Here is a 16,848-nt window from a genome sequence, read left to right as displayed (position 1 = left end):
TATAAAATCTTAAAAGGAAACAGAGCCCTGCCAGAGTTGCCCAGTAGTTGAGTGTTGCCATATGAACCAGAAGGTAAAGGTTTGATTCTGGATCAGGGCACATGCCCGGGTTGCAGGCTCAATCCCCAGTAGGGGGCCTGCAGGTGGCAACTGATCAATGATTCTCTCATCATTGATGTTTCTATCTCTTCTTTTTTCTCTCTGAAATCAATAAACCTATATTAAAATGTATGTAAACAGAAAGTTACTAAACCTGAGACTAGTAATTGTAGGTTTTGTACTGAGAGGTATTGACACTGAAAAATATATAATGAAGATGAGACCAACTACTTGATAATTTCTACATTTTTTTTTTCATTTATATGATGAATTATGCCTTTAGATCTTAATCTTTTTAGATAAAAATTCCCCTGATTCAATGTTCTCTGAAAAATGATTGCTATACATTTTTACACATAAGAAATGCCAGAAAACAGAAATTTAAACACCTGTGTGATGTACATAATATGCGAAGACACTATGAAAACAAATTTAAGTCCCACTTCTGTCATTAGAATGAATAGGAGATAGTGTTAATTACAAAAACTGTTTATTTTTCATTATCCCATATCATTTAATGTCCAAGATATAAGTTCTAAACAAAAAAGACCCCCCCTCCCCCACTTTGTACCTTTAATACATTTAGGGATCTTAGGCTCCCAAGTACTGTCGGCTCCACAGACAATAGTGCTGCTGCCTTCCAGGTAAAATCCCTCCAAGCACTCAAAAGTAACCTCCGATTTGTACTGAAATTTTTTTCCAAATCCTGACGCCAGTCTCCCATTCTCCAGCGCCGGATATTCACATTTGACGACTGAAAGGTGAAGAAATTCCAGAATTAATGGAAAGCTGTTTTACAGGGGAAAGAAAAACTAGTGCAAATTAGTAATTTCCCCTGGGAACAAAGAGGCGAGGCATGGAAGACAGAATGTTAGCTTAAAAAACAAACAAACACACACTTTATTTGTGCATTTCCTTCCTAGGTAAACAGATATAGAGACATCCAATAACCTTTTCCCACCTAGAACAGACTGCCATTATAGATGATTGGTTTCCTATAAGTTTTCCCATTACTGACAAGTTTTCAGAAAGATCTGATTACCACATACAATTTTCAGATAGTTCAAAAGCACTTTTGCTGCCTTTCAGTGCTAGGAATTTTTTAAATTTCAGGCTTACACTGACTCAGTACCCTGATCTTCTAAAAAGGCAGGAGAGGCTCTTGTAATAAGGTAATGCTTGAGCTCAAAGGTAAAAAGTTAAAAAGAAGCTAGGCATGTAAACATGCAGAGAGAAAGTTATCAGGTATCAACAACATGCAAGAACTGGGATGTGCAAGAAACAGAAAGGCCAGTGAACTTAAGGTCATGTTTTCCAAATATTTTGGACTAGAACTCAGGGATCAAACCCCACATTTTATATTGTAATCTCACAGGTCTGAGATTAAGTTAAAACCTAATAGTTGGCCTTCGTACCCATGTACTCAGGTATTTCCCATTCTGTTCTACTTCTTACAAAATAAAGTGCTGGGTATGATCTTCTAGATCAGTGGTTCTCAACCTTGGCTGCACATTAGAATCACCTTGGAATCTTTTTAAAATCCTGATTTCCGGGTCTCATCCTCCGGAAATTCTGTTTCTTTGTTATGGGGTGGGGCCACAACATTAGTAACAAAGAAACAGAATTTCCAGAGGATGAGGCCCAGAAATCAGGATTTTAAAAAGAATCCCAGATGATTCTAATGTGCAGCCAAGGTTGAGAACCACTGATCTAGATTGATTTCAGGATCTAGCAATGGGTTTGGCAGACTTGGGGGAAAATCACAAACAAAAAACAAAACAAAACAAAACAATGGCTGGGCAGTACATCTTTTGAGATTAAATCTGAGGAATACATAGGGTCCATAATGCACTGCTTTTAAATCAGAAGAGTGCTCTTCCTCCCTAAATGTGGACCTGAATTTCCATCAACCTGGCTCACACTCTTTGCTCTTCCCTGCTGATTCACTTAAATTCCACCCCACACAATTTGTACCCCAATTTGCAAACCCAAACAGTTTGCAGTGACTTTTCCATATGGATCACCTGTCCTGGCTCAGGCTTCAGACTTTCCTATAATCTCTCAAACAAGCAGCAGCTGGTGTCAGCAGGCCCCATACCCCTCAGTAAGAGGCCCCAGGCCTGCCATTGGCACTAGCATGACTTGCTTTACATCTTGGCTTCTTCTGGGCATTTCAAGCCCAACACAAGTAGCAGCCGTATGAAGATTGCTCTGTAGTTCCTGACTGGTGGCTGACTTCGCACCTTCATGGGACCCCCAGAGCCTGTGCACCCAGTAGACAGCTTCATACCATGCCAGATTACAACTCTACACATCCACAAGCAACACTCTCAAGGATCAGACTCAGTGAGAACCCAAGCCCCACAGAGGCAAGTCCTGCTCCATAGGAGTGTCTTCTGCACAGCAGCTATTCCACTGTATTCACAGCTGGTCCTTACAGCCAATTGGCCTGGGGGCAGTTTGTCCCAGTGGTACCAACAGTAATCATGTCTCAACTACAACAAGACAGTGCACATAGCCCTCACAGGGGCACACATAGAGTGCCCAGCTCAGGTGACTGGGGAGACTGAGCCACTGGGCCCTACAGGACACCTATTACACAATGCCACTCTACCAATTGCAGGAAACATAGCAGCTTTATCTAATACATAGGAAAAAAAAAAACACAGGGAAGAAGCCAAAATGAGGAGAAAAAGAAACATGTCACAAATGAAAGAACAGAGGAACTCTCCAGAAAAAGAACTAAATGAAACGGAAGCAAGCAAAACACTAGATACTGAGTTCAAAACAATGGTTATAAGGATGTTTGAGGATCGTAATGATAGCTTCAAGGGACTTAGTGAGAATTTCTCAGGAAATTACTGAAAACATCAAAGAATGAAAAAGGATGAGGCAGAAATGAAAGGATACATGATCTGAAATGAAGAATAGTTTATAGGAAATCAATAGTAGGGTAGAGGATGCTGAGTGATTTGGAATATGAGGAAGCAAAAAACACCCAATCAGAGCAGCAAAAAGAATAAAAACATATGTAGATAGTTTAAGGAGCCTCTGGGACCATCTTCAAGCATACCAACATTCACACCATGAGGGTGCCAGAAGAAGAGAGAGGAAAAATTATTGAAAAGCTATTTGAATAAATAATGACAGAAGACCTTCCCTACCTGGTAGAAAAAAAATGGACTTACAAGTCCAGGTTGCACAGAGAGTCCCAAACAAGATGAACCCAAAGAAGTTCACATGAAGACACATCATAATTGAAATGTCAAAGGTTAAAGACAAAGAAGGAATCTTAAAAGCAGTTAGTTACGTATAAGGGAGCACATATATGACTATGAGCTGATTTCCCAACAGGAACGTGGCAGATCAGAAGGGAGTGACAGGAAATATTCAAAATGATGAAAAGAAAGATTCTACAATCAAGATTACTTCACCCAGAAAAGCTATCATTTAGAATTGAAGGTCAGATAAAGAGCTTCCCAGAGGAAAAAAAAAAAGTAATATAATTCATCACCACCAAACCAATATTACATGAAATGTTGAAGGATATTTCACAAGAAGAAGAAGAGGAAAAAGAAGAAGAAGAAGAAGAAGAAGAAGAAGAAGAAGAAGAAGAAGAAGAAGAAGAAGAAGAAAAAGAAGAAGGAGAAGAAACAACTAAATGCCAATAATTACATATCTATCAACAATTGGAACTAAAAATGAAAATAAACAATGAATTGTGAGGAAAAAAAAAACGATGAATAAAATAGAACCAGAGGTATGGAAACATGGAACAGATGGTAGAATCTCAGAGGGAAGGAGGGAGGAAGTGGGCAGAGAGAGAATAACCAAAGAACTTACATGCATATATGCATAGCCCATGGACAGACATTAGGATGGTGAAAGCCTGGGGTGGGGTGGGAACTGGGTGAGAGGGCAACGGTGGGGGACACAGGGGACATCTGTAGTATTGTCAACAATTAAGGTTTAAAGAAAAATGAAGGATAAAACTTCCTTAAAGCCAGTGTGTGTTTTTTGAGGCTCTGAAGGCAAAAATAAAAAATGTTAATTCATGTATATACATAATCATTAACAATATATAAACAGTTATGCCAAGAACATGTGGAATGAAGAGTGAGAAACTCTGAAAGTAGAACTAGTGTTTATTATTTGACATGCATAAAGTTAAATTAGAAACAAATTAGTTTGTTTTAATTTTTTTATATGTTGGCCAAGTTATTTAAAAGTTGGTAAACCTTTCCACACTATTTACAAATGGGAGGGTAAAAAGTAGAAATATTATCACCTTTACACTCAGGAGGGTCAGGGCTCCATTGGTTTCGCCCAGAACAAACAAGCTTGCTCTCTCCAACAAGGGAATATTCATCTGGCCCATCTGAAGGCTTACAACTGTACGTTACTTCTTCATTATATTCAAATATATCTTTGTGGCTATTGGTGAATTCTCCATTGGGTATTTGTGGAGGTGGTTGACACAAAATCTCTTAAAAAGAGAAAAAAAGAGGACAGGAAAGACAAAAGAATATGTAAAAGATTAAGACGGCATTAGTAATAGCCTGTGAACTACCTTCAGTAAGTTCATTACCATATGATTTCCACATCTAGTTGCAAATTCAATATCCATTTGAAACAAAGTTTAGAGAAAGAAGTATATTATCCCAATTCAAACCATCAATAGAGAATTGAAAACTTAGAATAAGCCAATTTTTTTAAAATACCCATAGAAGATACCTGTATGAAACACCTGTATTTATCTGTGAGGCCACACTAAGTTTTTCTAATCATAAGAGACACTGACAATTTAATAAGGAAGTAAACTTATGACTTAGGAAGACTCAGTGCTAGTTGAGATATGCCACAACCATTCCTCAATCAGTGGTTCTCAGGTATACCTCGATTTTGTCTTTTCTCACTGTCACCCTTAGAGTGTACAGTGACATTTTCCAATGGCTTCAGACTGTCTGATAATGCCACAGAATGAATCTGGAGCTCTTCCTTTAAGCCAGTACTGAAGAGATTAGAAAAACTGTAAAGTGTCCGGCCAGCATGGCTCAGTGGTTGATCATCAACGTATGAACAAAGAAGTCACGGTTCGATTCTCGGTCAGGGCACATGCCCGGTTGCATGCTCGATCCCCAGTGGGGGGCGAGCAGAAGGCAGTTTATCAATGATTCTCTCTCATCATTGATGTTTCTGTCTCTCTCTCTTGCTCTCCCTTCCCCTCTGAAATCAATAAAAAATATTTTTTTAAAAAATGTAAAGGAATGACAGTCCACTGTTTTGGAAATGTTTGATCTTACAAAAAAAATATATATTGCGTTTGTTAACATGTATTGAGCTTATTGTTCTTAAAAATGAATTAGTAAATAATTATTATAAATGTCTCTGTTTTAACCCCAATGTAAAGAATATAAATAGCACTAACCCACCTGCAGAAAAGCTCTGTGGGGTCTTGGTTAACCCCTTCCCCAATAATTTTTTTGTTAAAAACGTTTCTTTTTCAGACTAATTTTTTTTATTTTGGTTCTATATAGTATTTTTGATGCTGGTTATGAAAACAGTTTGTAATTATTTTTTCTTCCCATTTTTGTGGTTAAGAATAGTATTTCCTCAGAAAGTTTCTAGATGAAATTATTTAGAATGGTACGTATGTAGCTGGTTTTTGAAGGTAAAGTTTTTAGACGAGTATACTCGTCGACGACTGAAAAAAGAACATTTTGTGAAAACGTGTATACACGTTTCTGCCGGGGAAGGGGTTAATTGTAAAGCAAACGGGGGTCCCCAGGCGAAAAAGTTTCAGGACTGCTGCTCTAAATTCTAAAGACAGAATGTACTTACTTTCACAATGTGGTGGCTCCTCACTCCATTCCACATCGTTTCCAGAGAGTTCACAATGTAGAATTTTTGTGCCAACTAAGGAATAACTAAATGAGAAAAGAAATGATTATTTTTTATCAGTTAACAAGAACACATAATAATGAAGAAGTTTTTATTTGGTTGTTTTCCGGCACTACAGTAGCTTCTGGGAGAAGTTTCTGAAGTGACAGGGATAGAATGTGTTAACTGAATCTGCAATGTAATTAAATGCAGAGATTCTTCATATGAACACACGTTGGCCTAGAGCAAAGTATCTAAATAAACCTGTCACACCTGACAGTCTGGTGATTGCTAGCTCTGGCAGGCACAGCACAGTCACATCTGTGTCCTTGCTCATGCCATTCTGCTCTGTCAGGGCAACGAACTACTCAGCAGCCAGATCTGGCCCCAGCACTGACCTGACTGCATTCAAGCCCCAGCTCCAAGACTGATTTGTTTGTTGAGCTTGGACAAGTTGCTTAATGTTTCTCTTTATTTTTTAATTTTTTGTTAACCCACATCCAATTGTATCTTTGCAATTAATTATTAGGGAGATTTGAAGGCAGGGGAGCGACAGAGAGAGAGAAACATGAAAGTGGGGAAGACACCTCTATGGGACTGCCTCTTGACCGGGGCTGGAGATCAAGTCCCCAACCCAGGTATGTGCCCTTGATCAGAATCAAACCTGGGACCCTTCAGTCCACAGTCTGGCGCTCTAACCTCTCAGTCAAACCGGCTAGGGCTAGTTCCCTTTCTTAAATTCCCCACCTGTGGAAAGATATATATACTTTGTGGGGTGGTTTTGAGTAGTAGGTGTATTAGCATCAGGAACAGAGGAGTGCTAGGCAAGTTTTTTAATACTCTTCAGATTAAGAGTATCTTCCTTAGTAGAGCTCAGGGAGACCCCTACTCCATGAAATCTCTGATGATTGTAATTCACAGAACTCTCTCCTCCTTCTGGACTCTCTTTATAATGAGCCTGAATAAGTCTATTTCTGTGGTAAATCCCACTTAATATTTTATTGGACACTATGTATATAATGAGGCTAAAACTTCTTTGAGAATAATCTATGTCCACCATTTTCAACCTTCTTCATCTCATGGCACACATAAAATAATTACTAAAATTCTGAGGTACACCAAAATATATATTTTTTGCCCATCTGGCAAAAAGAATAGGTATAATTTTGATTCATTCATTCCGTTTGGCTATTATTGTGTTGGCAGCTGTCAGGTTTTATTTGAAAGTCTAAGAGGTGAGTGCGTCAACTAAATGGTCAGGTATTGCATGTTTTAAAAATTTTGTGGCACATGGGTTGAAAATTGCTGGTCTCTGTCCTAACCTTTTGGTAGTTCGAAAGGTAGACTTTTGAGCGGAGGCCAAAGCCGGCTCAGGGCAGGCGGGAAGCTTGGCTTCCTCCATCACCCAGACAACCAAGCCTCCTGCTTGGTGCAGCTCTGTGTCTGGCAGCTGCCATCTTGGTTGGGTTAATTTGCATATAGTCGCTCTGATTGGCTGGTGGGCGTGGCTAAGGGTGTAGCAAAGGTATGGTCAATTAGCATCTTTGTCTTTTATTAGTGTGGATTAAATGACTAGTCGCCCAGTGTGCACATTGAAAGGAAATTAATTAGCAGAAATATTTTAATATCGCTATTCTCCCTTTCTCTATAATAAAAATGTGAACCAAATTTACAATCCACAATGACAGATGGAAACATAGGCGTGCGATTTGCGCCAGTGAGAGCTTTATATGTATCACGTATGCACCAGTCAACTTAGGCTTTTATAGATATAGAATAAACTTCCTTAATTAGACCTATTTCCTAAAAAGTTAGCTAAACTTTTTCCAGCCCAGTGAAGCACCCCAACTCTCTTTCAGGTAACTGTCAGCAACACAGCAGTAAATATATCAAAACAAAGCAGATTATTATTGTAGATCACACAGGGAGAACAAAGGGTTAAATATTTAACTGCAGCAGTGTTGTTGTTTTTTAAAATATTTTTTTTATTGATTTCAGAGAGGAAGGGAGAGGGAGAGATAGAAACATCAATGATGAGAATGGATCATTGATCACCTGCCTCCTGCATGCCTCCTACTGGGGATTGATCCCACAATTAAGGCATGTGGCCTTGGCTGGAATTGAACCCAGGACCTTTCAGTCCACAGGCCAACACTGTATCCACTGAACCAAACCAGCAAGGGCTGCAGCAGTGTTTGACTATATTCTGCACAGTGAGAAAGCCTGAAGTCATTTTCAAGGTCCACCATTTCTTCTTTTCAATCGGATCAAGTTTCTAAGCTTTCTAAATCTCCATTTCCCGGCTAATGAAAAGAAAATAGGATTCCACTGAGTCTCCTATCCACCTATGCTAGGACTTCTGTGAGGATCAAATGAGATGAGGCTCGGGAAAACGCTTCACAGACATTTGGTTACAGTGTAAAATGTTTCCACCTGGGTGTTCCTGGGCTGAACAAACTGTAAGGACGCTAGTGGTCACTAGGGAGAGGAAGCTGGCCGTTGCTACATGACATCATTACCCCATGGTCAAACACTTAGCATATTAGCCTTTTTTAAAAAAATATATTTTATTGATTTTTTACAGAGAGGAAGGGAGAGAGACAGAGAGCTAGAAACATTGATGAGAGAGAAACATCGATCAGCTGCCTCCTGCACATCTCCCACTGGGGATGTGCCTGCAACCCAGGTATATGCCCTTGACTGGAATCGAACCTGGGCCCTTTCAGTCCACAGGCCTACACTCTATTCACTGAGCCAAACTGGTTTTGGCAGCATATTAGCCTTTTATATAGATCAGTGGTTCTCAACTTGTGAGTCGTGACACCTTTGGCAGTCCAACGACCTTTTCACAGGGGTCGCCTAAGACCATCCTGCATATCGGATAGTTACATTACAATTCATAACAGTAGCAACATTATAGTTATGAAGTAGCAACGAAAATAATTTTATGGTTGGGTCACAACATGAGGAACTGTATTTAAAGGGCCAGAAGGTTGAGAACCACTGATATAGATAGATACAATTGTGCTTTCCTTCAATTTAAATTTCTTTCTATTTGTTGCACATCTTTTCAGTCTCCAAGGGTTGATTGGCTATACGTACAACTTGTTCCTCAGAAAGCAAGATGAAATCAACATTGTGGAAATGCTTGAGAAGAGAACCAAACCAAAAATGGAACCAGAAATATTTACCTTATTCCTTCAAGGAGCAACTTACCCCTCATTACAAGCATAGTGAGCTTGTGCGCCAAACTCCAGAGTTTCACTAATGTAGACTATTTTGCCATTTGGAGGTTCTCTTGGCTGTGGACATGACTTTTCTAAAAGAAAAATTGCAAATTTGTTGTTTTATACCCATGACAAAACATATTTGAATCAAAATGAAAATTCTACATTGCTCTATTAAATGCATGGAAATATTTTCTTATTTTTATTACATTTATTGGGGTAACATTGATTACAAGCGTATATAGGTTTCAAGTGTCTATTTCTAGGATACATGATCTGTATATTGCATTGTGCTCCCATTACCCAAAGTCAAAACATCTTCCGTTACATATGTTTGGTCCCCTTTACTCATTGCTACCCATGCAAATCCCCACCCTTCCCTCTGGTAACCACCAAAATGTTGTCTGTGTCTCTGAGTTCCAGTTTTACATCTCTTTTATGAGTGAAATCACATAGTTTTCAGCTTTTTATGACTGACTTATTTCACTTAGCATAATGTTCTCACGGTCTATATCCATGTTGCCGTTAATGGTCAAACTTAAGATTCACATTTACGCATAGCATCAATGGCCAAATAAAAAATTTCCTGGAGATTTTCAAAGCCTGAAAAAATAGATTCTAAATTTACATCCATCTGAGAAAACCATCATGATAATGGGGGAATAGGCCATCTCAAATGTGTGAAAATCTTTAGAGCAATCAAAATAAAAAGTCTTGTGTACTTACTTGTACAGGCCTCCTGGAGAGGAGGTGCCCAGGTGTTATCAGTCTGACAAACAGCAGAGGATGGAAGAACAGGAAAACGACGCCTGTATCCTGGGCGACACTCATATTTTACCTGGTACCCAGGATTGTAAGGGGGTGTAGGATCACCCTGGGGTTTCATAGATTCAAATCTTGGCAGCTCACAACAGGCATCTGAGCATGAGAGAATAACAACGTAAAACTAAAGTATTTTCTCTTTTCCACCAGCCAGGGAGAATGGCTGGCAGCAGGCAGGTTATACGGAATAAATGGAAGGCCCTTGGTGAGATTTTAAGTGATTGTGCCGGGCTTTTACCAGATGATGAGCTGTGCTTGCTTTAAATACCATTCTACTAGCTTTGGTTTCTTTGAGATTAACCTGAATATTCTTTCAACAGTAAACTGAAGAGACAGCAGCAATAACTTTGGTTTCAAAATACTATTTGCAGGTATGTATCCTTCCCATTTTTTTGTCCCTATAAATGTAAATTAGATTGTTTATTTGGGATTGTATCTATTTCTGAAGGAAGGCCCTTATAGGTATATACTTTCATCATCTGACTGCTTGTGCTGTATCCTATACATTTTGAAAGGTTTTGTTTTTATTTTCATTTTTCTCAAGGTAGTTTTTTGTGTTCCTGTTGGATTTGAATTTTCACTGGGTTGTCAGCCCCCACTTAATATTATGCTTCATATATTTCTGGCACTTATAACAGAATGGTTGTACCAAGGAAAAGAGATTGAGCATTTGCTAACATAAGTGTGACAAGCCACAAAGGATCTCTGCATTCTAGTAGAGCTAGGACAGAAAAGATAGTTTGGGTATAGGGACAACAAGTCAGGGGAATTTGAGCTGGAGTGTGTGGGTCTCTCTGAGATATTTTGCTCAGAGAAGGTGGCTGAGGGGATAGCATCACACTTCAGTTTGAAGGACAAGGAGCCAATTATGCAAGAGGAAGGAGGAGCCTGGGGACAGCAAGTGCAGAAGCCCCAAAGCAGCAGAGTGTGACTTCTGAGCAGAAAAGCCTTCCCTCCCAACAGTCATTTGTTAAATGCTCTCAGAGAAGCATGCTCCTTCCTCCAGGGCACCTGACAGGGGTTATAACACTAGCGTTGTGGTCTGGTTACTGTCCGCCAGTCCCAGTACATTTCAGCAAATCTTTATTGATTGCCTACTGTGCGCCTGGCACTGGGGATCTAACAGTGAGCAAAACATAGTCGCTGTTTATGTTCATGTGTGTGCGTGTGCAAACAGGCAAAGTGTCAAATAAGGATCATGAAAATAGGAATGGTTTGTTATTGGTCACCAGTGTGTCCCCAGAACCAGCACAGGGCCTGGCACATACAAGGCAAATAATTTATTGAATGACTTCTCCTAAGGAGAGAATGCAGCATAGAAACTCTCTCTATAATAGGATCCCAAAAATCACTTCGATATAGAAACACACATGCATACAACGACAGTTGGAAATATAAAGTATTCCATGTTTGTCCTTTGATTGTATATGTTTTCTACAATAAGCATATATATGTATATATGTATTGATTGTATTCAGTGAAACACAAATCAAACTTAGTGGATGGCTTTCAGCTTTAGTTTATCAGAGATAGGGGAAAAGCTTATTGATGTTATTTATTGTTCTTTCTTTTGACTCATCTCTCACTAAGTGTTGCTACCAGTATTTTTTTGGTTGCTTCTAATCTCCCTTTAAATGGGACCCAACCTAGTGAAAAAAAGAAAAAATATTGCCCGAAGACATTGGGGAGTAGCATAACATATTATTGATATTGGATGAGAATGAGAACGGAACTCCAGAGTTAAAAACAAGCAACAGCCTGGAGAGCAATACCAATATGATTGGGGGCAACAAGCAGCCTGTTACCTTTTTGTACAAAAAGCACTGCGTGTCCTTCCCAATCCTTCTAAACCCCAGGCCCTGGAGCTCGCTCTCACTTAAGGGCTCTCTGGGTAACATGCGCTCCCCAAACCCCATACAAAGCAAGCAGTGAGCTTCCTTGCCCCACACCCTGCAACCTCTGGCTTGGACCCTCTGTAAAGCATACGCCTGGCAACACCTGGCCTGGGCTCCCCCAGCCCAACCCAGTGGGGTGTAGCACCACACTCACCAAGGCTTCACTAAGCACAGGGGGCACAGGGGAAAGCCTCCCACGGGCCCAGCACTGGCCCAATAACATCCCACACACTGGGCACTGAGGAGCAGGCCCGCACCTTCAGCACCTGCTCAGGGCTTCCCATCTCGTCTTGTTAATTGTTGACAGTATTACACACGTCCCCCATTTCCCCACCCTTTTGCCCTCATCTACTCAATCCCCGCCCCACTCCTGGCCTTCCCCACATTATTGTCCATGTCCATGGGTTTTGCATATTTGCAAACATGTTCTTTGGTTAATCTCTGACATCTTGATTAGCTCAGTCCACAAACACCTGCAGGCTTTTGCTAGGGACACAGCTTGGCCCCCAGCAAACACTGGGCTCTGCAAGGCTCTGTGCCTACCACCTAACAACCCTCTCTGCAGGCCCGCTGAGTCCCCCCTCACTTCTGGGTCCTCACAGAGCAACCAGGAGGATCTGTGGCTAAGGCTTCTACCCTGAACTCACATCACCTGGTCCACCAAGCCCTGAGCCTCCTCCTCACACACCAAGCAAAGTTCCCTTTGCCCTCCGCTCCTGTAGACCAGCTCCCCTACCCGCTCTAGTTTCCCTCCAGGGCTGTGACCCTTTCCCTTCCCTACCTGAGCATGTGGGTAGCAGGAGCTCTAGGGCCAGCACTAGGATCCCAAGGAAGCCCCCAGAGAAGGGACTCTCCAGGCGGCGGGAGGATGCCCTGCGCGGCTCGTAAGAGGCCCTCATTGTCCTGGACTTCAGTGGGAAACCCGCGGGAGAGTGAGTATTTGCCTCTTGGAATGCCTGTCCCAGACGCAACAATCCCCAGACTCAAAAGGTGTCAAGTTCTTTACAGTTGGTGGGCGTGGTCTGGACCTTGACATCACGATAGGGAGGGGCCAATGGCGGGGTGGAACGGGGTGTGGCTGGCCGAGGTCTAAACCAATCCTGTCCTCTGGCTGCTCAGGCTCTGCCCCGGCCTGTGTGGACCATTCTTCCACCTGCCAAGGTTTGCTGGAAATGGTGCTTCACTGCCATGTCCTTAAAGAGGCAGTTATCCCTAAACACGTAGAAAGGGCGGAAAGGAAACGAGAGCTGGCCCAGTCCTCATTGCCCCTTTCCGGGACACCTGGACGGAAGAATAAAGCGAACTGACCTGAGAATAGAAACTGAGTCCAGAGAGAAGGTTGCCTAGAGACCAGATGGAGTCTCAGAAAATTCTTTTTCTTGAGATATCATAGGACCCGCGGCCCTAAGCACCCAGTGGGAAAGAGGATTCCCCACTTCTGCCAGTGGACACCCCATTTCTACAGATAAGAGAGCCAGGGCCCTTACTCATATTTGGCATTAATCACACATAATTAGGGACAATAGTTGAGATTTCTGTGGTTGAAGGTCTGCTACTGAATCCTCTCGAGGCCTGGTAGATTTCAAAATCACCAAGATAGTTTGTCCACTGCACCACCAACCAAAATATAAATGCCTCTGCCCCTAGTCCCTTGAGAGGCCCCTGGGAAGGTACATTATTAAACACCGTGCCATTAAGGGTTTTGGGTCTCAACCTAGAGGACCCTTGCCATTTTGGAACTAAATGTTTTATTGAAGACAAAATACATATGTTTGGAAAAGGCTATGGACAGGGTGTATTAAGTGTCAAATTCCTGGTTGTGGTTAATGCCATGATTGGTGGGATGAGTAGGTACTGAAAAGAGGGAGAACTTTTGTGGTGAAACCATCTCGATTCTGGAACAGTAAGAATGAGCAAGATTTACTGGTAGAGTCGGGAGTTAAATGTTTTATTGAAGACAAAATACATATGTTTGGAAAAGGCTATGGACAGGGTGTATTAAGTGTCAAATTCCTGGTTGTGGTTAATGCCATGATTGGTGGGATGAGTAGGTACTGAAAAGAGGGAGAACTTTTGTGGTGAAACCATCTCGATTCTGGAACAGTAAGAATGAGCAAGATTTACTGGTAGAGTCGGGAGTAAATCTGTAAGACTGGTTTTTAAAAAGTAAGGAGGGATGTTAAAGAGCATACGAAAGGAGTTGACATTTTGGTCTTTATTTGGAAAAGAATCAAAATGTCAGCAATTGTGAGTAAACGCATTGGGAGCCGCAGCATCCTCAAATGTTTCGTTTTTAATATAACTTTGTTGTACATTAGAAGTTTTACAACGGACATGACTTTTACACCACCACTTCTGTTTAGAGTTTATCTCAAAGAAATCATCAGAGCTGTGAGCAAAGATGTAAAATTTTGGCAAAATATGAAATGCTAGTTGTCTGGTAACGGTAGTAAGGAATTTATGGGAATCCTATGCAGCATGCAGTGTAAAAATGTCAATGTAACTGATAGATTTGTAAGTGGACAAAACAGACTCTAAATCAGCATCTGACCTTTGGCACGTCCTTTATAAAACAGAGTGTATATTGGTGCACATAAAAGAGATTAATTGGAAGTATTCCCAAAGTTAACTAAGAGTTGGTAGGATTGTGCCTATTTCCTTTTCTTTGTGCTTTTTCCATTTTTCTCTAAATACAAGTTACATCTGGAATCAGGCACTGAATAAAATTTTGATAATCCAGTTTCTGTATCCACATCTTATTTTGTTCATAGAATGATGCAGGTAGAACATGTACCACGCAGGGTTAAGGATGGAGAGGCTGGTGAGGAAATGGAAGCTCTCAGTACAAAACTCAAATGCTCCTTCTGGAATTACAGAAGTTCACATATATTTACACAATTCTGCATCTGAGATGGACTGAAGCCTTTCTGAGTTCAACAAACCATGGAAATTCCTGTTCCTCCCTGAACAACACAATGTTTTGATTCTTAGCTGAGCATATAAGACACTTAGTGTGGAGGTGATGTGTAAAACTGTTGACAATGAGAAAAATATATCTGCCCCAAAGGACTCCTCATGGGATCAAATTCATAGCCAGTGTCATTTACAGAGTAAACTCTTGCACTCTGCATTGCAGCATGGCCAACAACTGAACTACCCAAAATGCATATGCTAATCACAGTGCTAGCATTACACGTAAACTACAAGTTCACAAGAATGTTTTCTTGACCTCTGTTGTGGTAGCTATGTAGGATACAAGACAGTATGGCATAACCTGAGGTACTGAGTAGATAAGATAGATAGAGAATAATGAATAACATCACCAATCTCTCTTCCTTCTTTTGTCAAAGGAAAAGTGTTCTCAGAGTTTAACTAAAGAAAAAGAGTCTTATTCCAGAAAACCCACCGGTCCATTTAACTCACAAAACCATTCCTTCAGTCCTTTTCCTGAACCGTGGCTGTGGCAGGGGAGGTAAACAGGATCCAGTCGGGCGTGCATGTACAGTGCGATTGAAACTTCGTGGCCCATGTGCAGAAGTCGGAATTTTGTGGAAGAGCCACACTCAGGGGCCAAAGAGCTGCATGTGGCTCGTGAGCCGCAGTTTGCCGACCACTGGTCTAGGGTGTCCAGATGTTTCATTGGCCAGGATGAAGCCTCTCCTCTTTCTTAAAGCCGGGAACACCGTCCTTCCACCAAGGCACAGACTCCTGATGGGGCTATCAGTTCACCTGACACCCCAAGCAATTACTGCCGCCTGATCCCTCATCATTGTTCTCTATCTCACAAGACTTCCCAACATCATCTGACACATACATCACCATTGAGAATTCTCATGTCCTTCAAAATGTGATTAAGTCTTTGTAGTCTGTTTCTTTTGGACACATCTTGAATCTGGTATTCGAGGCCAAGCTCTCCAAGTAGATAGAAAATGCGTTGGCAGCTGTGTGTCCCTCTTTGCTAAATGATACCATCTGGTTGGCTGTAGGTGTGTAAGTGGAAAGGCAGTGGACTAAGGCATACTCGGGCCTCGTGCAGGCTGTACTGGCAATAGCTCCCACCTGTGGAAATAAAGGCTGAGGCGTTCTTCATAAGCCCGAGACACAAATCTGAACACAATTTAGGTGAAATAATGTGTTAAGTCTCGAGCCCAGTAATTCTTCACGTGAGGTGTTGGCCCAGGCCTCACTGAGAAGCTGGCATAGTGTTCGGGGGTGGGGCTGGGAGACTAGTGTGCCCATATTTGGGGGGAGCTTAAGCGTTTTCCTTGAACACAAGAAAAGTTGTATTTTGGGATTATTCTCGTGAGACAGCTCCTCCCTACCTTCTGATCAGATTCACCCAAGGATTCTGTGCAGAGTGGTGCTTAGCCGCCACCCTTACAGGTGCTGCCTGCACTCCTCCAGCAGCGGGACCTGGGCTTGCTTTTTGCTGTTTGTTTCACACTCATCCCCGGTGATGCTAGTGCGCAGCCAGGGTTAATAACCACCTGCCTGTGGCTCGGCTTGTAGGCGTTGTGCTCACAGCGTGTCCTGAGGACCCACAGCACTGGGGGCTCCTTTCCTGTGGCCGCGGTAACGAGTCACAGCAGATTGGGCGTCACAGTGTCTTCCGGCCTCTAGAAAAAATACTTCAGCCTGGGTAACTGGGAAATAACAGAAACGCGTTCCTCACAGTTCTGGAGGCTGGGAAGCCCAAGATCGAGGCCCTGGCAGTGTGGGCATCTAGTGAGAGCCAGCTTTGTGGTTCATGGACAGGGCCTTCTAGCTGTACGTTCACATGGCAGAGGGCTGAGGGACTTTCTTGGGGTTCTGTTATAGGGACACGAATCCCATTCATGAAGCCTGAGCCCTCTGACCTAGTAACTTCCCTGTGGCCCCACCTCCTAATGCCATCCTCTTGGAGGTTAGGATTTTTTAAAAATATA

At 41.8% G+C, this 16,848-nt stretch overlaps 1 protein-coding gene across 1 annotated transcript in view; it reads right to left on the bottom strand.

Moving 5' to 3' along the window:
* The window catches only part of LOC107184836 (membrane cofactor protein-like), a 69,541-nt gene that overhangs the window by 27,983 nt on the left and 24,710 nt on the right, over positions 1–16,848 (bottom strand). The window contains exons 3-7 of the mRNA XM_015571186.1: positions 9,933–10,124; positions 9,196–9,298; positions 5,941–6,026; positions 4,388–4,585; positions 664–853 (exon numbers count right to left, since the gene is read on the bottom strand). Of these exons, the coding sequence (XP_015426672.1) occupies positions 664–853; positions 4,388–4,585; positions 5,941–6,026; positions 9,196–9,298; positions 9,933–10,124 (769 nt within the window). The remainder of the gene's footprint in view (positions 1–663; positions 854–4,387; positions 4,586–5,940; positions 6,027–9,195; positions 9,299–9,932; positions 10,125–16,848) is intronic.

This window comes from Myotis davidii, unplaced genomic scaffold (assembly GCF_000327345.1).
Source record: "Myotis davidii unplaced genomic scaffold, ASM32734v1 scaffold1128, whole genome shotgun sequence".
Lineage (NCBI taxonomy): Eukaryota > Metazoa > Chordata > Mammalia > Chiroptera > Vespertilionidae > Myotis > Myotis davidii.
This window is presented reverse-complemented; position numbering and strand designations above follow the sequence as displayed.